Genomic DNA, 24,482 nt, shown 5'->3' with positions numbered 1-24,482 from the left:
AGCACAGTAACACAACAACCACAACTACTAACAGCACAGTAACACAACAACCACAACTACTAACAGCACAGTAACACAACAACCACAACAACTACTAACAGCAGAGTAACACAACAACCACAACTACTAACATCAGAGTAACACAACAACCACAACTACTAACAGCAGAGTAACACAACAACCACAACTACTAACAGCAGAGTAACACAACAACCACAACTACTAACAGCACAGTAACACAACCACAACTACTAACACCACAGTAACACAACAACCACAACTACTAACACCACAGTAACACAACAACCACAACTACTAACAGCACAGTAACACAACAACCACAACAACTAACAGCACAGTAACACAACAACCACAACTACTAACAGCACAGTAACACAACAACCACAACAACTACTAACAGCACAGTAACACAACAACCACAACTACTAACACCACAGTAACACAACAACTACAACTACTAACACCACAGTAACACAACAACCACAACTACTAACAGGACAGTAACACAACAACCACAACTACTAACAGCACAGCAACACAACAACCACAACTACTAACAGCACAGTAACACAGCAACCACAACTACTAACAGGACAGTAACACAACAACCACAACTACTAACAGCACAGTAACACAACAACCACAACAACTAACAGCACAGTAACACAACAACCACAACAACTACTAACAACACAGTAACACAACAACCACAACTACTAACACCACAGTAACACAACAACCACAACTACTAACAGCACAGTAACACAACAACCACAACTACTAACACCACAGTAACACAACAACCACAACTACTAACAGCACAGTAACACAACAACCACAACAACTAACAGCACAGTAACACAACAACCACAACTACTAACAGCACAGTAACACAACAACCACAACAACTACTAACAGCACAGTAACACAACAACCACAACTACTAACACCACAGTAACACAACAACTACAACTACTAACACCACAGTAACACAACAACCACAACTACTAACAGGACAGTAACACAACAACCACAACTACTAACAGCACAGTAACACAACAACCACAACTACTAACAGCACAGTAACACAACAACCACAACTACTAACAGGACAGTAACACAACAACCACAACTACTAACAGCACAGTAACACAACAACCACAACAACTAACAGCACAGTAACACAAGAACCACAACAACTACTAACAACACAGTAACACAACAACCACAACTACTAACACCACAGTAACACAACAACCACAACTACTAACAGCACAGTAACACAACAACCACAACTACTAACACCACAGTAACACAACAACCACAACTACTAACACCACAGTAACACAACAACCACAACAACTAACAACACAGTAACACAACAACCACAACTACTAACACCACAGTAACACAACAACCACAACTACTAACAGCACAGTAACACAACAACCACAACTACTAACACCACAGTAACACAACAACCACAACTACTAACAGCACAGTAACACAACAACCACAACAACTAACAGCACAGTAACACAACAACCACAACTACTAACAGCACAGTAACACAACAACCACAACTACTAACACCACAGTAACACAACAACCACAACTACTAACAGCACAGTAACACAACAACCAACTACTAACCACAGTAACACAACAACCACAACTACTAACAGCACAGTAACACAACAACCACAACTACTAACAGCACAGTAACACAACAACCACAACTACTAACACCACAGTAACACAACAACCACAACTACTAACACCACAGTAACACAACAACCACAACTACTAACACCACAGTAACACAACAACCACAACAACTAACAACACAGTAACACAACAACCACAACTACTAACACCACAGTAACACAACAACAACCACAACAACTAACAACACAGTAACACAACAACAACCACAACAACTAACAACACAGTAACACAACAACCACAACTACTAACACCATAGTAACACAACAACAACCACAACAACTAACAACACAGTAACACAACAACCACAACTACTAACACCACAGTAACACAACAACAACGATAACAACTAACAGCACAGAAACACAACAACCACACTATTTTCTCAGGCGTGAGGACGGCTGCTTGCGTTGTGGCCGAAACGTCGTGAGAATTTGTATTATTTTTATTATTTTATTATTTCCCTTCTACGTGACTTTACCGAAAGAACCAAGAAGATGAATCCCTGCAGTCACGAAAGCTTTCAATCTAAACAACCACACTACTAACAGCACAGAAACACAGATTTGGCTTCTGCGGCCATCTGGAATGCTCCTTTATTTCTGATATTAGTCAGCCACTCAGAGTTATGCTGCACTTTTACATCATCCAGCTCATTTCTTTAGACCTTGCTTGGTGTGTTTAGAGTTGTTGTCCTTCCACCAGCTCCTCCGATTAGCGCGGTTGGCTACGTACGGAGGTGCGAAAGAAGTTCATTGTACACACACAGACACACGCAGCACCATTCACTCTCTCTCAGTTGTTGTTGTAGCTGCTGTTGTTGTTGTTGTAGCTGCTGTTGTTGTTGTTGTAGCTGCTGTTGTTGTTGTTGTAGCTGCTGTTGTTGTTGTTGTTTCAGAATCTCAGGGAAGTTTGGCTCAACTACCCCCAGCACCCACTACAGGTGCCCCTCCCTCCCCTGATCCCCCCCTGATTCTCTCCCCTGATCCCCCCCTCACCCCTCCCCTGATCCCTCCCCTGATCCCCCCCTGATTCTCTCCCCTGATCCCCCCCTCACCCCTCCCCTGATCCCTCCCCTGATCCCCCCCTCACCCCTCCCCTGATCCCTCGCTTGATCCCCTCACCGTTCACCTGATCACTTTCCTAAACCCCTAATCCCCTCCTGATTGTGGTTGTGATGGTTGTGGTGGTGGTGGTAGTGTTTATGGTGGTTGTGGTGGTGGTTGTTGTGGTGGTGGTTGTGATAGTGATGGTTGTGTTTGTGGCAGTGATAGTGGTTGTGGTAATAGTGACTGTGGTGGTGGTGGTGGTTGAGGTGGTAGTGATAGTGGTGATAGTGGCTACTGTGATAGTGATTGTGGTGGTTGTGGTGGTGGTTGTTGTGGGGGTGGTGGTGGTTGTGATTGTGATGGTTGTGTTTGTGGCAGTGTTAGTGGTTGTGGTGATCGTGGTCGTGATTGTTGTAGTGGTGATACTGGTTGTGGTGGTCGTGTTTGTGGTGGTGATTCTGGTTGTGGTGGTTGTGGTGGCCGTGTTTGTGGTGGTGATACTGGTTGTGGTGGCTGTGTTTGTGGTGGTGATAGTGTTTGTGGTGGTTGTGGTGGCCGTGTTTGTGGTGGTGATACTGGTTGTGGTGGTTGTGGTGGCTGTGTTTGTGGTGGTGATACTGGTTGTGGTGGTTGTGGTGGCCGTGTTTGTGGTGGTGATACTGGTTGTGGTGGTTGTGGTGGCCGTGTTTGTGGTGGTGATACTGGTTGTGGTGGTTGTGGTGGCTGTGTTTGTGGTGGTGATAGTGATTGTGGTGGTTGTGGTGGTTGTCACGGTTAGTCCCAGGAGCCCGGCACGGACCGGCACCTGGTGGCGGCATCTCCCGTGCTGCGCTCGCTCACCGAGCTGGAGGTCTCCATCGGCGTGGACTTCTCTCACATCCGCCTGCTGGCACGGGCCTTCACCCTGCGCACCGTAGGCTTCAACCACCTCACGCTGTGAGCTCACCACTCGCTCACCACTCACTCACCACTCGCTCACTCACCACTCACTCACCACTCGCTCACTCACCACTCACTCACCACTCACTCACCACTCACTCACCACTCACTCACCACTCACTCACCACTCGCTCACCACTCACTCACCACTCGCTCACTCACCACTCACTCACCACTCGCTCACCACTCGCTCACCACTCGCTCACCACTCGCTCACCACTCGCTCACCACTCGCTCACCACTCGCTCACCACTCGCTCACCACTCACCCACCGCTCACTCACCACTCGCTCACCACTCACTCACCACTCGCTCACCACTCGCTCACCACTCACCCACCGCTCACTCACCACTCGCTCACCACTCACTCACCACTCGCTCACCACTCGCTCACCACTCGCTCACCGCTCACTCACCACTCGCTCACCACTCGCTCACCACTCGCTCACCACTCGCTCACCAGGGGTGGACTTCTCTCACATCCGCCTGCTGGCACGGGCCTTCACCCTTCGCACCGTGGGCTTCAACCACCTCACGCTGTGAGCTCACCACTCACCACTCGCTCACCACTCACTCACCACTCGCTCACCGCTCACTCACCACTCACTCACCACTCGCTCACCACTCGCTCACCACTCACTCACCACTCGCTCACCACTCGCTCACCACTCACTCACCACTCGCTCACCACTCACTCACCACTCGCTCACCACTCGCTCACCACTCACTCACCACTCGCTCACCACTCACTCACCACTCGCTCACCACTCACTCACCACTCGCTCACCACTCACCCACCGCTCGCTCACCACTCGCTCACCACTCGCTCACCACTCACTCACCACTCGCTCACCACTCACTCACCACTCGCTCACCACTCACTCACCACTCGCTCACCACTCACTCACCACTCGCTCACCACTCGCTCACCGCTCGCTCACCACTCGCTCACCGCTCACTCACCACTCGCTCACCACTCGCTCACCACTCGCTCACCACTCGCCTCACCACTCGCTCACCACTCACCACTCGCTCACTTACGCTCACTCACCACTCGCTCACCACTCGCTCACCACTCGCTCACCACTCGCTCACCACTCACCACTCGCTCACTCACCACTCGCTCACCACTCACTCACCGCTCACTCACCACTCACTCACCACTCGCTCACCACTCGCTCACCACTCACCCACCGCTCACTCACCACTCGCTCACCACTCACTCACCACTCGCTCACCACTCGCTCACCACTCACCCACCGCTCACTCACCACTCGCTCACCACTCACTCACCACTCGCTCACCACTCGCTCACCACTCGCTCACCGCTCACTCACCACTCGCTCACCACTCGCTCACCACTCGCTCACCACTCGCTCACCAGGGGTGGACTTCTCTCACATCCGCCTGCTGGCACGGGCCTTCACCCTTCGCACCGTGGGCTTCAACCACCTCACGCTGTGAGCTCACCACTCACCATTACTCGCTCACCACTCACTCACCCACTCGCTCACCGCTCACTCACCACTCACTCACCACTCGCTCACCACTCGCTCACCACTCACTCACCACTCGCTCAACTCACTCACACTCGCTACACTCGCTCACCACTCACCACTCGCTCACCACTCGCTCACACTCACTCACCACTCGCTCACCACTCACTCACCACTCGCTCACCACTCGCTCACCGCTCACTCACCACTCACTCACCACTCGCTCACCACTCGCTCACCATCATCACACTTGCTCACCGCTCACTCACCACCCACTCACCACTCGCTCACCATCGCTCACCACTCACTCACCACTCGCTCACCACTCACTCACCACTCGCTCACCACTCGCTCACACTCACTCACCACTCGCTCACCACTCACTCACCACTCGCTCACCACTCGCTCACCACTCACTCACCACTCGCTCACCACTCACTCACCACTCGCTCACCACTCACTCACCACTCGCTCACCACTCACCCACCGCTCGCTCACCACTCGCTCACCACTCGCTCACCACTCACTCACCACTCGCTCACCGCTCACTCACCACTCGATCACACTCACTCACCACTCGCTCACCACTCACTCACCACTCGCTCACCACTCACTCACCACTCGCTCACCGCTCACTCACCACTCGCTCACCGCTCACTCACCACTCGCTCACCACCGCTCACCACTCGCTCACCACTCGCTCACCACTCACCACTCGCTCACCTCACCGCTCACTCACCACTCGCTCACCACTCGCTCACCACTCGCTCACCACTCGCTCACCACTCACCACTCGCTCACTTACCACTCGCTCACCACTCACTCACCGCTCACTCACCACTCACTCACCACTCGCTCACCACTCGCTCACCACTCACCCACCGCTCACTCACCACTCGCTCACCACTCACTCACCACTCGCTCACCACTCGCTCACCACTCACCCACCGCTCACTCACCACTCGCTCACCACTCACTCACCACTCGCTCACCACTCGCTCACCACTCGCTCACCGCTCACTCACCACTCGCTCACCACTCGCTCACCACTCGCTCACCACTCGCTCACCAGGGGTGGACTTCTCTCACATCCGCCTGCTGGCACGGGCCTTCACCCTTCGCACCGTGGGCTTCAACCACCTCACGCTGTGAGCTCACCACTCACCACTCGCTCACCACTCACTCACCACTCGCTCACCGCTCACTCACCACTCACTCACCACTCGCTCACCACTCGCTCACCACTCACTCACCACTCGCTCACCACTCACTCACCACTCGCTCACCACTCGCTCACCACTCACTCACCACTCGCTCACCACTCACTCACCACTCGCTCACCACTCGTTCACCACTCACTCACCACTCGCTCACCACTCACTCACCACTCGCCTCACCACTCGCTCACCACTCACTCACCACTCGCTCACCACTCACTCACCACTCGCTCACCACTCACTCACCACTCGCTCACCACTCACCCACCGCTCGCTCACCACTCGCTCACCACTCGCTCACCACTCGCTCACCACTCACTCACCACTCGCTCACCGCTCACTCACCACTCGCTCACCACTCACTCACCACTCGCTCACCACTCACTCACCACTCGCTCACCACTCACTCACCACTCGCTCACCGCTCACTCACCACTCGCTCACCGCTCACTCACCACTCGCTCACCACTCACTCACCACTCGCTCACCACTCACCCACCGCTCACTCACCACTCGCTCACCACTCGCTCACCACTCACTCACCACTCGCTCACCACTCGCTCACCACTCGCTCACCACTCGCTCACCACTCACTCACCACTCGCTCACCACTCGCTCACCACTTACTCACACTCGCTCACCACTCACCCACCGCTCACTCACCACTCGCTCACCACTCACTCACCACTCACTCACCACTCGCTCACCACTCGCTCACCACTCACTCACCACTCGCTCACCGCTCACTCACCACTCGCTCACCACTCGCTCACCACTCACTCACCACTCACCCACCACTCGCTCACCACTCACTCACCACTCGCTCACCACTCGCTCACCACTCACTCACCACTCGCTCACCACTCACTCACCACTCGCTCACCACTCACTCACCACTCGCTCACCACTCACCCACCGCTCGCTCACCACTCGCTCACCACTCGCTCACCACTCGCTCACCACTCACTCACCACTCGCTCACCGCTCACTCACCACTCGCTCACCACTCACTCACCACTCGCTCACCACTCACTCACCACTCGCTCACCACTCACTCACCACTCGCTCACCACTCACTCACCACTCGCTCACCGCTCACTCACCACTCGCTCACCGCTCACTCACCACTCGCTCACCACTCACTCACCACTCGCTCACCACTCACTCACCACTCGCTCACCACTCGCTCACCACTCACCCACCACTCACCCACCACTCACTCACCACTCACCCACCGCTCGCTCACCACTCGCTCACCACTCGCTCACCACTCGCTCACCACTCGCTCACCGCTCACTCACCACTCGCTCACCACTCACTCACCACTCGCTCACCACTCACTCACCACTCGCTCACCACTCACCACTCACCACTCGCTCACCACTCACCCACCGCTCACTCACCACTCGCTCACCACTCGCTCACCACTCACTCACCACTCACTCACCACTCGCTCACCACTCGCTCACCACTCGCTCACCGCTCACTCACCACTCGCTCACCACTCACTCACCACTCACTCACCACTCGCTCACCACTCACTCACCACTCACTCACCGCTCACTCACCGCTCACCCACCACTCACTCACCACTCACTCACCACTCACTCACCACTCGCTCACCACTCGCTCACCACTCACCGCTCACTCACCACTCACTCACCACTCGCTCACCAGGGGTGGACTTCTCTCACATCCGCCTGCTGGCACGGGCCTTCACCCTGCGCACCGTAGGCTTCAACCACCTCACGCTGTGAGCTCACCACTCGCTCACCACTCGCTCACCACTCGCTCACCACTCGCTCACCGCTCACTCACCACTCGCCCACCACTCGCTCACCACTCGCTCACCGCTCACTCACCACTCGCTCACCACTCGCTCACCACTCACTCACCACTCGCTCACCACTCGCTCACCACTCACTCACCACTCGCTCACCACTCACTCACCACTCACTCACCACTCGCTCACCGCTCACTCACCACTCGCTCACCACTCGCTCACCACTCACTCACCACTCGCTCACCACTCGCTCACCACTCACTCACCACTCGCTCACCACTCGCTCACCACTCACTCACCACTCGCTCACTCACCGCTCACTCACCACTCACTCACCACTCGCTCACCACTCGCTCACCACTCGCTCACCACTCGCTCACCACTCACTCACCACTCACTCACCACTCACCACTCACCACTCACCCACCGCTCACTCACCACTCGCTCACCACTCGCTCACCACTCGCTCACCACTCACTCACCACTCGCTCACCACTCACCCACCACTCGCTCACCACTCGCTCACCACTCGCTCACCGCTCACTCACCACTCGCTCACCACTCGCTCACCACTCGCTCACCACTCGCTCACCGCTCACTCACCACTCGCTCACCACTCGCTCACCACTCGCTCACCACTCGCTCACCGCTCGCTCACCACTCGCTCACCGCTCACTCACCACTCGCTCACCACTCGCTCACCACTCGCTCACCACTCGCTCACCGCTTACTCACCACTCACTCACCACTCGCTCACCGCTTACTCACCACTCACTCACCACTCGCTCACACTCGCTCACCGCTCACTCGCCACTCAGTAACCACTCGCTCACACTCGCTCACCGCTCACTCGCCACTCAGTAACCACTCGCTCACCACTCACTCACCACTCGCTCACCACTCACTAAAGTGTAACTTTTTCATGTGATGTGGTTTCTTTTGTGCCGATTGCTCCGTGCTTCCTGCTGCACTTTATTGTTTGTGTTGCGCTTGCGATCGGGACTCTATCCCGGTCTCGGCAGCTCCCACCTGGCTCCCCACACCCCACTTGACCCCTGTCTTGACCCCTGTCTTGACCCCACTTGACCCCTCTTGACCCCTCGCCCAGGGGTCACAATCAGCGCATGGAGTTCCTGGGTGACTCCATCATGCAGATGGTGACAACGGAATACCTCTACCGGCACTTCCCAGAGCACCACGAGGGCCACCTCACGGTGACTCACTCACCACACTCACCACACTCACTCACCACACTCACCACACTCACCACACTCACCACACTCACCACACTCACCGAACTCATCGTGACTCACTCACCCCACTCACCGTGACCCACTCACCCCACTCACCCCACTCACCATACTCACCATGACCCACTCACCACACTTACCGTGACCCACTCACCACACTCACCACACTCACCACACTCACCACACTCACCATGACTCACCATGACTCACTCACCACACTCACCACACTCCCCATGACTCACTCACCACACTTACCACACTCACCGAACTCATCGTGACTCACTCACCCCACTCACCGTGACCCACTCACCCCACTCACCACACTCACCACACTCACCACACTCACCATGACCCACTCACCACACTTACCGTGACCCACTCACCACACTCACCACACTCACCACACTCACCCCACTCACCATGACTCACCATGACTCACTCACCACACTCACCACACTCACCCCACTCACCATGACTCACTCGCCACACTTGCCACACTCACCACACTCACCACACTCACCACACTCACCATGACTCACCAGACTCACCACACTCACCATGACTCACTCACCACACTCACCACACTCACCATGACTCACTCACCACACTCACCATGACCCACTTAACACACTCACCGTGACCCACTCACCACACTCACCACACTCACTACACTCACCGTGACTCACCACGCTCACCACACTCACCCTACTGACCGTGACCCACTCACCCCACTCACCACACTCACCCCACTCACCACACTCACCCCACTCACCGTGACCCATTCACCACACTCACCACACTCACCCCACTCACCCCACTCACCGTGACCCACTCACCATGACTCACTCACCGCACTCACCGCACTCACCGTGACTCACTGCGCCACTCACGATGATGCTCTCACCACACGCTTACCGTTATTCACCTGACTCATCCCTGTATGAGTCTACGGGGTGTAAGTCTATGGGTCTCTATGTGAGTTTACGGGTCTCTGTGTGAGTCTACGGGTCTCTGTGTGAGTCTACGGGTCTCTGTGTGAGTCTACAGGTCTCTATGTGAGTTTACGGGTCTCTGTGTGAGTCTACGGGTTTCTCTGTGAGTCTTTGGGTCTCTGTGTGATACTATGGGTCTCTGTGTGAGTCTACGGGTCTCTGTGTGAGTCTACGGGTCTCTCTGTGAGTCTTTGGGTCTCTGTGTTAGTCTATGGGTCTCTGTGTGAGTCTACGGGGCTCATTGTGATTTTTTGGGTCTCTTTGTGTGAGTCTACGGGTCTCTGTGTGAGTCTATGGGTCTCTTTGTGTAAGTCTACGGGTCTTTCTGTGAGTCTTAGGGTCGCTGTGTGAGTCTACGGGTCTCTGTGTGAGTCTATGAGTCTATGTTAGAGTCTGTGTAGACTATGTGTGAGTCTACGGGTCTCTGTGTGAGTCTGTGGGTCTGTGTGTGATTCTACGGGTCTCTATGTAAGTTTACGGGTCTCTGTGTGAGTTTATGGGTCTCTGTGTGAATCTACGGGTCTCTGTTTGATTCTACGGGTCTCTGCGTGAGTCTACGGGTCTCTGTGTGAGTCTACGGGTCTGTGTGAGTCTGTGTGTCTCTGCGTGAGTCTACGGGTCTCTGTGCTAGTCAAAGGCCAGGTATAAAGGAGGTCGTTGGTTCGATCCTGAGCGTGACACCTCTCCCCGTGGTCGTGTGGGTTTTTCTCCGGGTCCTCCGGTTTTTCCTCCACTTTTATAATCAACATCACCACACGATTTGAGTATATGGCGTCTATCAATGTCCGCACGATGATAAGCGACTTGGCTGAGCTGTCATTAGTATTAGCCAGGTCGCTTCTGACAAAGAGCTACAAAGCTCAGTGGTAACATTCTCTTTTAGCCCCCCCCCCCCCCACAATACGTTCCATTCATTGGCTACCACACTCAGATAAGCTCCTGCCCCCCTCCTCCCCCCCCCCCTTAACTTATATTTAAGAGCTTGTATCTTGGAATTTTTTGCCTCACTTGATACAGTAAATCTGGCTGTGACGGTCCCACCTGATGACGGAGACTTGTGTTGCCTCCGAAACGTCGTGATTTATTATTTTATTGTATTTTTATTTAACTTTTATTAATTTAATTTTTTACCTACGTGACTTTACCGAAAAAAACCTAAGAGTATGAATCCTTGCAGCCACGAAAGCTTCAAATCTAGAAAAAATTTAAATAGTTTATGAGTTATAGCTTATGGCGGTCTTGGTGCCGTGGTTGTGACGTATGATATCCCGTGCGGTGTGGTGTGGGTGTGGTGTGGTGCGGTGGTGTGGTGTGGGTGCGGTGCGGTGGTGTGGTTGCGATTGTGTTGCGGTGGTGTGGTGTGGTTGCGATGTGGTGTGGTTGTGGGGTGGTTGTGGTGGTGTGCGGTGGTTGCGGTGCGGTTGTGGTGTGGTTGTGGTGGTGTGGTTGTGGTGGTGTGGTTGTGGTGGTGTGGTTGTGGTGTGGTTGCGATGTGGTGTGGTTGTGGTTGTGATGTGGTTGTGGTTGCGATGTGGCGCAGCTGCTGCGGAGCTCGCTGGTGAACAACCGCACGCAGGCTAAGGTGGCGCTGGACCTCGGGCTGCCCAACTTCGCCATCAACAACGACAAGACGCAGCGCTCGTTCATGCGCACCAAGGTTCTGGCCGACCTGCTCGAGTGTGAGTGCATGCGCTAGGGCTGACCCACCCGCCCACTCACTGCTCGCCCACCTGCTCGCTCACCCGCACGCTCACCCGCACGCACGCATACATGGACAAATGGTCTGTCTCAGTCGCTCGCTCGCACGCTCATTCGCTCACTCACCCTTTCGCTGGCACGCTCATTCGCTCACTCACCCTCTCGCATGCTCACTCACCCACTCACACTCTCACTCACTGACACACTCACTCATCCGCTAACCCACTCACTTACCGCTCATCTGCTCACTTGCACTCTCACTCACTCATTTGCTCACTCACTCATTTACTCATTCGCTCATTCACTCATTCGCTCATTCACTCATTCGCTCACGCTTACTCACCCACGCGTTCGCTCTCTCGCTCACTCACTCACACACTCACTCACCGCTCGCCCGCTCACCCGCTTCCTCGCTTACTCGCATACACGCTCACACACACTCCCACACACACACACACACACTCGCACACTCGCGCACACGCACACACACTCACACACACGCACACACACTTGCGCACATACACACACTCGCATACAAACACGCATACGCGCATACACTCGTACACACACACTCGCGCACACACACTCGCGCTCGCACACACGTACACACACGCGTACACATGTACACACACAAACACACACACTCACACAAGCACACACACTCGCGCATACACTCGTACACACACACACTCGCGCACACATACTCGCATACACGTACACACACGCGCACAAATGTACGATTATCTGAACCGGGCCTGGGCCTCCCCGAGGAAAACTCAACCATGCCCTGGTGGTCCCCCTCTTTAAGAAGGGGGACCGCACAGACTAACAACTACAGGGGCAACTCACTCCTAAGTGTGCCGGGAAAGGTTCTGGCTAGGATTATTCAACATCGCCTTGCCAGGCACGCTGAGGAGAGGCTTGCAGAACCTCAATGTGGTTTCAGGAAAAGTGGTCCTGCGTAGATGCCATATTTTCTGTCCGTCTGCTACAGCAGAGGTGTAGGGAATTCCAACAAGGCCTACATCTCTGCTTTATTGACCTGGTCAAGGCCTATGATACCATCAGTAGGCCTGGGCTCTGGGTTGTTCTTCGTGCTTTCGGAGTCCCTAACCTGCTGCTCATTATCATTAAGGACCTTCATGATGGTGAGCGGGCCCAGGTAAAACTACGTGGCCGGGAGTTGGAGCCATTCCCTGTACACCATGGGGTACAACAGGGATGTCCTCTGGCTACCACATTATTTAACATCTATTTTGACCACGTAGTTCGTGAAGCCTTTGATGGCTGTACTGGAGGAATTTCCATCTGGAGTGGAGAGTTTCCCATACCTGGGCAGTGTGCTCATGACCGCCTCCGGTTTGACAGCAGAGGTCTCACTCCGAATCAATCAAGCGGCATCTTTTCATCGGTTGCATAACGCTGTGTGGAAGCTGCCTGGTCTGCGTCTTTCTGTCCACAGCCTTCCTCTCCGCCCTTTACATAGACAAGGACCTTCAGTACGTGCGCTGCTTCATGGACGTGTGCTTCTTTCCTCGGCTCAAGGCGAGTGCCAGCTCACCACACGCACTCACCACTCCGTTCACCACATGCAACGCCGCCAGGTTGAGTGAGCATGCTTGTGGTTGAGTGGTCGACTGTGTTTGAACAGTTGTATATTTGAGTCTGTGGTTGATTGTTGATTCGGTGAGTGGTTGGATGTGTGGCTGAGCGGTTGTGTGATTGAGTGTGTAGTTGGGTCTGTGGTTGGATGTGTGGCTGAGCGGTTGTGTGATTGAGTGTGTAGTTGGGTCTGTGGTTGGATGTGTGGCTGAGCGGTTGTGTGATTGAGTGTGTAGTTGGGTCTGTGGTTGGATGTGTGGCTGAGTGGTTGTGAGGCTGAGTGGTTGTGTGGTTGGGTGTGTGATTGTGTATTTGGCTGAACGGTTGTGTGTTTGGGTGTGTGGCCTAGTGATTGTGTGGCTGAGTGGTTGTGTGGCTGAGTGGTTGTGTGGCTGGGTGTGTGATTGTGTGTTTGGCTGAACGGTTGAGTGGTTGGGTGTGTGGCCTAGTGATTGTGTGGTTGAGTGGTTGGGTGTGTGATTGTGTGTTTGGCTGAACGGTTGAGTGGTTGGGTGTGTGGCCTAGTGATTGTGTGGTTGAGTGGTTGGTTGTGTGATTGGGTGTGCGGCTGAGTGGTTGTGTGTTTGGGTGTGTGGCCTAGTGATTGTGTGGCTAAGTGGTTGTGTGGCTGAGTGGTTGTGTGTCTGGGTGTGTGATTGTGTGTTTGGCTGAACGGTTGAGTGGTTGGGTGTGTATGGGTGTGCGGCTGAGTGGTTGTATGGTTGAGTGAATGATTGAGTGTTGATTGAGTGTGTGGTTGGGTGGGTGACTGAGCGGTTGTGTGATTGAGTGAGTGGTTGTGTGGGGTTGAGTGAATGGTTGGGTGTGTGATTGTATGTGTGGTTAAGTGTTTGTGTGCCTGGTGTGTGGTTGTCATCGCAGGAGTTCATACTGAACCAGGACTGGAATGACCCCAAGTCCCAGCTGCAGCAGTGCTGCCTCACGCTGAGAACAGAGGGCCGAGAGCCAGACATCCCTGTCTACAAGTGAGACATGCACCGAGACACAAAGACAAACACACAGACAAAGACAGAGATCCCCTGTGTAGCCTCAAGAGACGTTTGGGGCAAGTGCTGTTCGCGAGCACCTATGAAGGCCAGCACAGCACACGAGGGGGTGGGTGGCCAGCACCACGCCCGGCTGCCTTCGTCTCCGCAGTGGCGATATTTACACACCACATCAGGCACTCGTTTGAGCCTGAGTCGACCTAGGGGAGGCCCAGGACCGGTTCAGATAATCGTCAAGGGTGTTGCCTCTGAGCGGCAATCCAACTCGGGTTGCCGGGTTCGTAGCACAGCACGCTAACCGTTGCACTACACACACACATAGACACATATATAAAAAAGCACACGTACTGAGAGGCACATACAGAGACGCACACACAGAGACGCACACACAGAGACGCACACACACAGACGCACACACAGAGACGCACACACAGACGCACACACAGAGACGCACACACAGAGACGCACACACACAGACGCACACACAGAGACGCACACACAGAGACGCACACACAGAGACGCACACACAGAGACGCACACACAGAGACGCACACACAGAGACGCACACACAGAGACGCACACACAGAGACGCACACACAGAGACGCACACACAGAGACGCACACACAGAGACGCACACACAGAGACGCACACACAGAGACGCACACACAGAGACATACACAGAGACAAACAAGCACGCAGACGCACACAGAAACACACACACGCGTATAGACACGTGCAGACGTACAGCGACACACACAAACAGGGACACACAGGGACACACAGACAGACGTACAGCGACACACATAGACACACAGAGGCACACACACACACAGACAAACACGGATGCACACATACACACATGTATAGACACGCACAGACGTACAGCGATACACACACACATGTACACACGGAGACACAGAGAGGCACACACAGGTACACACAGGGACCGTGTGTGTTCACACGATGTGCTCTGCCCACAGGATTCTCCAGACTCTGGGCCCCTCGCACGCGCGCACCTACACGGTGGCCGTCTACTTCAAGGGGGAGCGACTGGGCTGCGGCACAGGGCAGAGGTGAGACGCCGCACCGAGACAAAGGTCCCACCCACTCCCGTGCAGCCTTCACAGGCTGCTGGGGCAAGGGCTGTTAGCGAGTAGCAGCACCCGTCAAGGCCGGCACGGCGCACGAGAGGGTGGGTGATCAGCACCACGCCCCGGCCGCCTGTGTCTCCCGAGTGGCGATGTTTGCTGCACACCGCATGAGGTACTCACTTGAGGCTGAGTCGACCTAGGGGGGGAGGCCTTGGTGCGGTTGAGATAATAGTCACCGATGGTGGCTCAAAGCGACAGCCACCACCGGTGACGATTATCTGTGTGTGTACCTGTGTGTGTACCTGTGTGTGTATGTGTGTACTTGTGTGTGTACCTGTGTGTGTACCTGTGTGCGTACCTGTGTGCGTACCTGTGTGTGTACCTGTGTGTGTACCTGTGTGCGTACCTGTGTGTGTACCTGTGTGCGTACCTGTGTGCGTACCTGTGTGCGTACTTGTGTGCGTACTTGTGTGCGTACTTGTGTGTGTATCTGTGTGTGTACCTGTGTGTGTACCTGTGTGTGTACCTATGTGCGTACTTGTGTGCGTACTTGTGTGTATATCTGTGTGTGTACCTGTGTGTGTGTACCTGTGTGTGTGTACCTGTGTGTGTACCTGTGTGTGTGTGTACCTGTGTGTGTACCTGTGTGTGTACTTGTGTGTGTACCTGTGTGTGTACCTGTGTGTGTGTGTGTGTGTACCTGTGTGTACCTGTGTGTGTACCTGTGTGTGTGTGTACCTGTGTGTGTACCTGTGTGTGTGTACCTGTGTGTGTGTACCTGTGTGTGTGTGTAACCTGTGTGTGTGTGTACCTGTGTGTGTGTACCTGTGTGTGTACCTGTGTGTGTACCTGTGTGTGTGTGTGTGTGTACCTGTGTGTGTACCTGTGTGCGTACCTGTGTGTGTACCTGTGTGTGTACTTGTGCGTCTGTACCTGTGCGTCTGTACCTGTGTGTGTACCTGTGTGTGTACCTGTGTGTGCGTGTGCAGTATTCAAAGAGCTGAGATGAAGGCCGCTCAAGATGCCCTTGAAAAACGTGAGGCTTAATAATGCACCACAGCAACACACGCACGGCACGCACACACACACAGCATACACACACACAGCATACACACACACACATAGTGTACACACACATAGTGTACACACATACAGCATACACACACACACACAGCATACACACACACACACAGCATACACACACATAACATACACACACACACATAGTGTACACACACATAGTGTACACACACAGAGCACATATACACACAGCATACAGACACATAGCAAACACACACACAGCAAACACACACACAGCATACACACACACACAGCATACACACACACAGCATACATATACACTCATAGCATACACACACAGAGCATACACACTCAGAGCACATACACACACAGCATATACACACACAGCAAACACACACAGCATATACACACAGCATACACACACAGCATACACGCAAACACACACACAGCATACACCCACACACAGCATACACTCATAAACAGCATACACACACATAGCACACACAGCATACACACACAGAGCATACACACACATCACACACATACACACCCACAGCATACACACAGCATATACACCTAGCATATATACACAGCACACACAGCATATACACACACAGCATATACACACCTAGCATACACACACATAGCAGGCACACGCATAGCATGCACAGCATGCACACAGATACATGATACACAATACAAAAGCACACACACAGGACACACAGTACGCAAGCACACACACACAGGACACAACACACACAGCAAATATACGCAGCACGCACACACACACACATAGCATATACATGTACACACACACCATACACACCTAGCATATACACACACATAACGCACACAGAACACGCACAGCATATATATGTACAAACACAGTATGCCTGAACTCACAACATATACACAAACATAGCACACAATGGACACACATAGCGTATACGTGCAAACAGCACACACAGGACAATAACAGCATGTACACACACAGGACACACACCATATACGAACACACAGCACACACAACACAGTGTAAACACAGCCTATACATACATAGCACACACATCACACACGTAGGACACACAGCACGCGTGCACAAACGCAGTGTATACACTTACACGTAGCATACACATGGACGTAGAGAAGGGTGGAGAGGTGCGCACACTGGGGTTGACACAGAGATGCAGAAAGCACTTTCAGACGCGATTCTTCTGCCTTCTTGAACGCTCCTTCAGATATTAGGAAGCGACTGGAGCTATGCACTTTTACATCATCATCTAGATCAGGGGTGGGGAACCTTGAGTCTGCCAAGGGCCATTTGGATATTTAGAACACCATTTGCGGGCCATACAAAATGATCAACTTAAAAATTAGCCTGTTATGTTTGGTCAAACATTTAATTAACTCACCCCTAATGCGATGGCTTGAACTGCTTCTCTTTGGCGAGGCGTGTGATATTAGCTGGTGTTGATGATGTTGCTACTCGCAACTGCTTTTCCAGGTTTGCTCCTAGATTTATATAACTTCTAGTCCCACCTGCGGTTGCCTTGGCAGGGCCACACCAAATGATTTCGTGGGCCTCATACGGCCCGCGGGCCGGACGTTCCCCACCCCCTGATCGTGATTGACAAACGAATTTCTTTAGAACTGCGTTTTGTGTTTAGATTGTTGTAATCCTACACTTCCCATTAACCATGGTTAGCTACGTACAGTGGTGCGAAATAGGTTCAATGTACATACACACAAAGACAAAGGTCCCCCGTATAGCCTGTTAAGGCAAGTGCTGTTTAGTGAGTAGCACCGATGAAGGCCTCAACTTACACTCATACGCACAGTTGTCCTTTCAGATTCGCATCTCCGGCTGTCTGGAACATTCTCCCAATAGACTATTAGGAAGCCACTGAAGCTATGCACTTTTCGTGTTTAGTTGGTTGTCCTTCCCCCGTACCCTCAATTTAGCACGGTTGGCTACGTATGATGGTGCGAAACAAGTTCAACGTACACGCGAACATACGTACATACATGCACATGTGAGAAAGAGTGGGCGCAGATCGGAGAACACGAGGTGTAGACTTGGTACCGACCGCTGAGACGAGTGAGTGAGCGAGCGAAGGGAGTGAGCGAGCGAAGGAAGTGAGCTCGCATGCTAGAGTGAGATGGCATGTGTGTGGCATCACAGCAACTGTGAGCGCTATAACACACGGGGCTGTGCGGCATGTTCGCAGCAGTGTATAGACCATGGCGGGCTGCTGACGATGAACCATGCTGTGTGGTGTGCGCGTGCTCACAGACAACTTCCCGCAGATGATCTACCAGAAGCGATTCATGGAGCGAAAGTACGGCCGCGATGCGAGACACGGGGACTTGGAGACCAGGAGACGCGGGGAAGCGGAGGCGCGGAGACGCGGGGACAACAAACCGCGGAGACGCGGGGACACGGAGACGCGGGGACACGGGGACGCGGACACTCGGGGACACGGGGACGCGGAGAAACGGAGGGACGCGGAGACGCGGGGACACAGGGACACGGAGAAACGGAGGCTCGGGGACACGGAGTCGCAGAGACACTCACGCCGAGACACTGCGACATAGAGACACGGAGACAACCCCCCGGAGGTTGGATTCAGGCGGACACGGGAGGCGAGGTGATGCGGGAAGCCGCAGGGAGACACGAAGACGCGGGGACACACGGGGAAACCCGCGGCGATGTGGGTAGGCGCACAGGAAAGCACGGGGAGACGTTGCGGATGCACACTGTTGATGTAGATGTTGTGAGTTTAATAAACGTGATGACAGGAACACGTTTGCGTCAGTGGGTGTTGGGGACCTCACTCTGTGGAGAGCCAGTGGTGCAGCAGTTAGTACGATGCGCTCCCAAACCCGGCGACCCGAGATTGATTCCCCCTCACGGCCACCGACACCAGTGACGGATATCTGAACCGGTCCTCGGCCCCTCCCCAAGGTCGACTCGGCCTCAATGCGTACCTCGTGCATTATGTGAACATCGCTGCGAGGGAGACAAAGGGGGCCGGGCGTGGTGCTGGCCACCCAACCCCCTCTTGTGCCATGCCGGCCTGCATAGGTGCTCGCGAACAGTAACTTGCCCCAACAGTCTGCTGAGGCTATACAGGTGATCTTTGTGCGAGTGGGCGTGTGAGTGAGCGGATGAGTGACTGTGAATGTGGCGAGTGAGTAAGTAGATGAGTAAGTGAACAACTGTTTGTGGGTGTGCGAGTGGGTGGGTGTGCGAGTGGGTGGGTGTGCGAGTGGGTGGGTGTGCGAGTGGGTGGGTGTGCGAGTGGGTGGGTGTGCGAGTGGGTGGGTGTGCGAGTGGGTGGGTGTGCGAGTGAGAGTCCGGCAAAACAATCCCCTAACTTCTCGGTGGTGCAGGACGGTAACGCTGTGGTGAGCAGTGCCATGGGGGGAGGACCAATTTCAAGTGGCCATTCCCCTCATGGCGTTTATAGCCAACACTGTGGCCAAAGAGGGCTCTGGATGGGTGCGAGGGGCTGGTAACTCTCCATCTTCAATCTGTGTACCACTAAACTACGTGAAAAAAAATCTTAACGAAGCTTGTGCCCGAGGCCCCAGGGGGACATGCATTTATGACGTCTCCTGGCCAAACCCCATTTGGCAGAACCAGGAAACTGAACCCGCACCCTCGGGGTTCCTCCAGAAACAGCAAACAGGCACCGAGTGGCCACGTGGAGTGTTCACACGCTCACTGCGGAGGAGAGGCTGCCCCTCTGTTGGGAGCTGGACCGGTACCGCTTGGATCTGTGCGGTATTCAGGAGGTCCTGTGGACTGGCTCTGGCTCCAGTCACAATGAGGGGTGGACAGTCTTCGCTGAGTGCGAAGACGCTGTGTGCGGAGTCACAGAGCAGAGCTGCTGAGTGCAGGATAAGTGAGGTGCAGAATAGATAAGAGCGGGGAGAAGTCAGTATATGTGACCGTATAGATAGTTATAGGAGTGCCTATAACTGGCGCAAAAACAGGTGAATAAAGTGTAAGCAGGTGACTTGTTACAACGTGTCGGTATGAGACAATGGGAGGTTGATCGATGCCCATGTGCGGTCAAGGGATGGCTCCCTATTGGTCAACCATGTTATGTATGTTGAACGCGTAGGCTTTCACGACCAATATCCATAATAGATCGTGTAAATATATAAATGTATCGTTAAACCCGCCTCCACCCGACACAGCCAATTAGTGAGGGTTGTCACGTAAGCAGAATGTGCCAATTCGTTACTAGTACAGCACTAGTGTGTAGTGTAGTGTATAGTAGTGTAGTGTATAGTAGTGTAGTGTATAGTGTAATGTATAATGTAGTGTACTAGTACAGCACACCGGTGTGTTGGAGAGCCAAGCCACAACATTTACCATCTGAGTACGACGTTTCACCAGTAATTACAACCAGCTTCATCAGGCGACAGCCAGGTTTGTGGAGAAGTCCACCTGTTTCGTTCCTTAAATGCTATGTTGGGTGAACAGGATGAATGATCAGCACGATACTAAAATAACAACAAATAAATATTAAATACTCCCAAATACAACTGTCAGCAGTAGCAGAACACGCGTGCCAATAAGGACACTCAATTGATTTTGATAATGTTAAAGTTATGTGCAAAAGTAGCTACTAGCCAAGACTAATTAGAGAACCTATCGAAATTGGGAGAAATTAAAATAATTTTAACCGTTCGGATAGTTACAGACTTCGTGCTGCTCGGAAGCGAATCATCAAATAAGACATTGTTTAAACGCATACCTATACAAGCCACCATACTTCAATAGGGATTACCGTTGGTACGGCTATTTTAGTCCACACGTAGCGCCGTAGATGGGCCGCACTTACCTGCAATGGTGGACGGGGCCCGTCTAGGGCGGTACCTCGTACCGCCAGGGGAGGGCTGCAGTGCCAGCCCAAGAGAGGAGGGGCTGCTGGGGGCTCAGGATCCCACACAGCTGAGCCCCCTGGTGCCCCCTGGGATCCCACGCAGCCCCCCAACCCCTCGATGGGCAAGGGGCATAGAAGGGCACCTCCCCAGCCGATCTGGGCCAGTTGAAGACCGAAGCCGAAGAGCAGCGAGATAGGGCCCTGACACCCCTAGCCCCGCTGTGCTTGTCAGGGCCGGGACTCTGTGCGGCTCAGTGGTGAGACCCTGGGAACCCCCGGCCCGACGTCCTTGTGAGGGCCGGGTCCAGTGGGTCTGTGGTCGCAACTCGCACCCTGGTGAGGGCGAGCTAGAATAGCCTCCCCCGAGGCACCCGTAGCCGGAGGACCCTGAGTGTAGTCCCGTGTTAGGGCACGTTAGCCCGGAGACAGTACCTCCCCAGACAGTGGTGTAGCCCTGAGTGATGTGAGACTATACTGCCGAGTGTGGCATTAATAAATAGTGTTGCCTCCAAGAATCATCTCCGACGTCTCCTGAATCCACAACACGACACACACAATGGACATTGATTCGCGCAGGAAGAGCGCACAAGTGTTGTCATCACATCTACGCCTCTATTTAAGGAACGAAACAGGTGGACTTCACAAATCTGTCTGTCGCCTGATGAAGCTAGTTGTAATTACTGGCGAAACGTCGTACTCAGATTGTGAATGTTGTGGCTTGGCTCTCCCAACGCAGCGGTGTGCTGTACTGGTAACGAATTGGCACGTTCTGTTAACGTGACAACCCTTACGAATTGGCTGTGTCGGTTGGTGGCGGGTTTAACGACACATTTGTATATTTACGTGATCTAACCCAAAACAACCTATTATGGATCTGGAGTGAGTCCAACTGAGTCGCAGGCGTTCCTTTTCGAGACAACACATTTATTGTAACACCGTAACACAAAGTCCCCGAGCTGCGTGCCGGCCAAGACGATGTTCGGTGCGGCGACGGATTCGTGAATGCATCTGTGCGTGGCTTCGAGCGTCACGGCGCCCCTTCGTGTGCAGCACGGCGCTTGGTGTGGTTACCCCCCCCCCCCCCGGGGGGTTTATCCCAAACGAGAGAAGTCCCGAACCCTCGGAGGTACCGCTTGGCAGAATGATCGGCCTCGGGGAAGGATTCTTGAGACTCGTTGAGACTGAATACCATTTATTATTATTATTGCACAAAGTACACATACACACATACACACACGCACGCGCGCGGTGCACCAGGTAAAGGGTAAATATGGTGGTGAGTTGCACGTCTGTGCGATTTAGAACCCCGACGTCTGCATGCGACGTTGGGTCGATGTTCTCACGTTGATGCCATCGCCGCAGATAGTGAGGTGCGGACAGCGTCCAGCTCGTGGGTTACCAGCAGCGACTCGCGGAGCAAAAGTACCGACACGATGTGAGACACGGGGACATGGAGACACGGGGGACATGGAGACATGGGGGACATGGAGACTCGGGAATGCTGGGATATGGGAACAGGGACACGGAGACGAGAGACACGGAGACAGGAGACACGGAGACACGGGGACACGGAGACACGGGGACATGGGGCCACGGGGACACGGAGACACGGGGACACGGGGACACGGAGACATGGAGACACGGGGACACGGAGACACGGGGACATGGGGACACGGGGACATGGGGACACGGGGACATGGGGACACGGAGACATGGAGACACGGAGACACGGAGACACGGGGACATGGGGACACGGAGACATGGAGACATGGGGACACGGAGACACGGGGACACGAAGACACGGGGACACGAAGACACGGGGACACGGAGACACGGGGACATGGAGACACGGGGACACAGATATTCACTGTCCCCACGTTCCCACTCCCCCCCCCCCCCCGTGCCCCTTTCTCACAGTCTCGTCGATCCACTGCTAGATGAAGGCCTCTCCCCATGCTGGAGCGTGCGGGGGGGGGGGGATCGAGGTTCAGACCTCGCATCATCGCCACTGATGTTAGCCGTGGCCGGGAGTCGAGCCGTGGGGGTCACCCAACCCGGTACGGGAATCGCGTCCATTAGAATCACTCGAGTAATTGGCAACGGATTACTTTACAATCCAGTAATCAGTAACGGATTACTTTAGAATCCCTCGAGTAATTGGTCACAGATTACTTTAGAATCCAGTAATCAGTAACGGATTGCTTTAGAATCCCTTCATCAATCGGCAACGGATTACTTCCCAGGCCCTCGAGTAATCGGTAACACGTTACTTTTGACGTCACTGCATAACTGGGCATTCTTGTCCGCGACGTTTGCCCGCGTGTGACGCTGGTGCGTGATTCCCAGGACGAGTTGCAGAACGAGCAAACAGGCGACTCCAATTGATTCAATCGCCACGAGTCCTCCTCCAACCTCCTCCACCTCCTCCACCTTCTTCACCTTCTCCACCTCCGCCACCTCCTTCATCTCCTCCACCTCCTACATCTTCTCCACCTCCTCCTCCACCACCTCGTCTCCCCCCTTGTCTGCGTCGGGCTGTGGAGTGGGCGGCTCCACGGTGGTCTCAGGCGGCTCAGAGTCTGAGTTCCGTTCTCCCGTCGTCTCCTCCTCCTCCCCCTCCTCCTCCTCTTCCTTCTCCTCCTCTTGCTCTTCCTTCTCCTCTTCCTCCGCCAC

General features: G+C 53.9%; 1 protein-coding gene across 3 annotated transcripts in view; it reads left to right on the top strand.

The window, feature by feature from the left end:
• Positions 1-19,713, top strand: part of DROSHA (drosha ribonuclease III) — a 52,074-nt gene extending 32,361 nt beyond the window's left edge. For 2 of the 3 annotated variants that reach the window (XM_061574996.1, XM_061574995.1), the window contains exons 24-32: positions 2,645-2,689; positions 3,574-3,731; positions 9,338-9,443; positions 12,012-12,150; positions 13,632-13,714; positions 14,654-14,757; positions 15,760-15,852; positions 16,860-16,906; positions 19,205-19,713. In XM_061574996.1, the coding sequence (XP_061430980.1) occupies positions 2,645-2,689; positions 3,574-3,731; positions 9,338-9,443; positions 12,012-12,150; positions 13,632-13,714; positions 14,654-14,757; positions 15,760-15,852; positions 16,860-16,906; positions 19,205-19,506 (1,077 nt within the window). In that variant the 3' untranslated portion in view covers positions 19,507-19,713. Of the gene's footprint in view, positions 1-2,644; positions 2,690-3,573; positions 3,732-9,337; positions 9,444-12,011; positions 12,151-13,631; positions 13,715-14,653; positions 14,758-15,759; positions 15,853-16,859; positions 16,907-19,204 lie in introns of those variants that run through there. The other variant, XR_009756934.1, reaches the window with a different exon arrangement.
• The last annotated feature ends 4,769 nt before the right edge of the window (positions 19,714-24,482 follow it).

The sequence above is a fragment of the Lethenteron reissneri genome, chromosome 57, assembly GCF_015708825.2.
Source record: "Lethenteron reissneri isolate LAM-NWPU_2019-01 chromosome 57, ASM1570882v1, whole genome shotgun sequence".
In the NCBI taxonomy this organism is placed as follows: Eukaryota; Metazoa; Chordata; class Hyperoartia; order Petromyzontiformes; family Petromyzontidae; genus Lethenteron; species Lethenteron reissneri.
The sequence above is the reverse complement of the archived record's forward strand: the minus strand, read 5'-3'. Positions and strand labels throughout refer to the sequence as shown.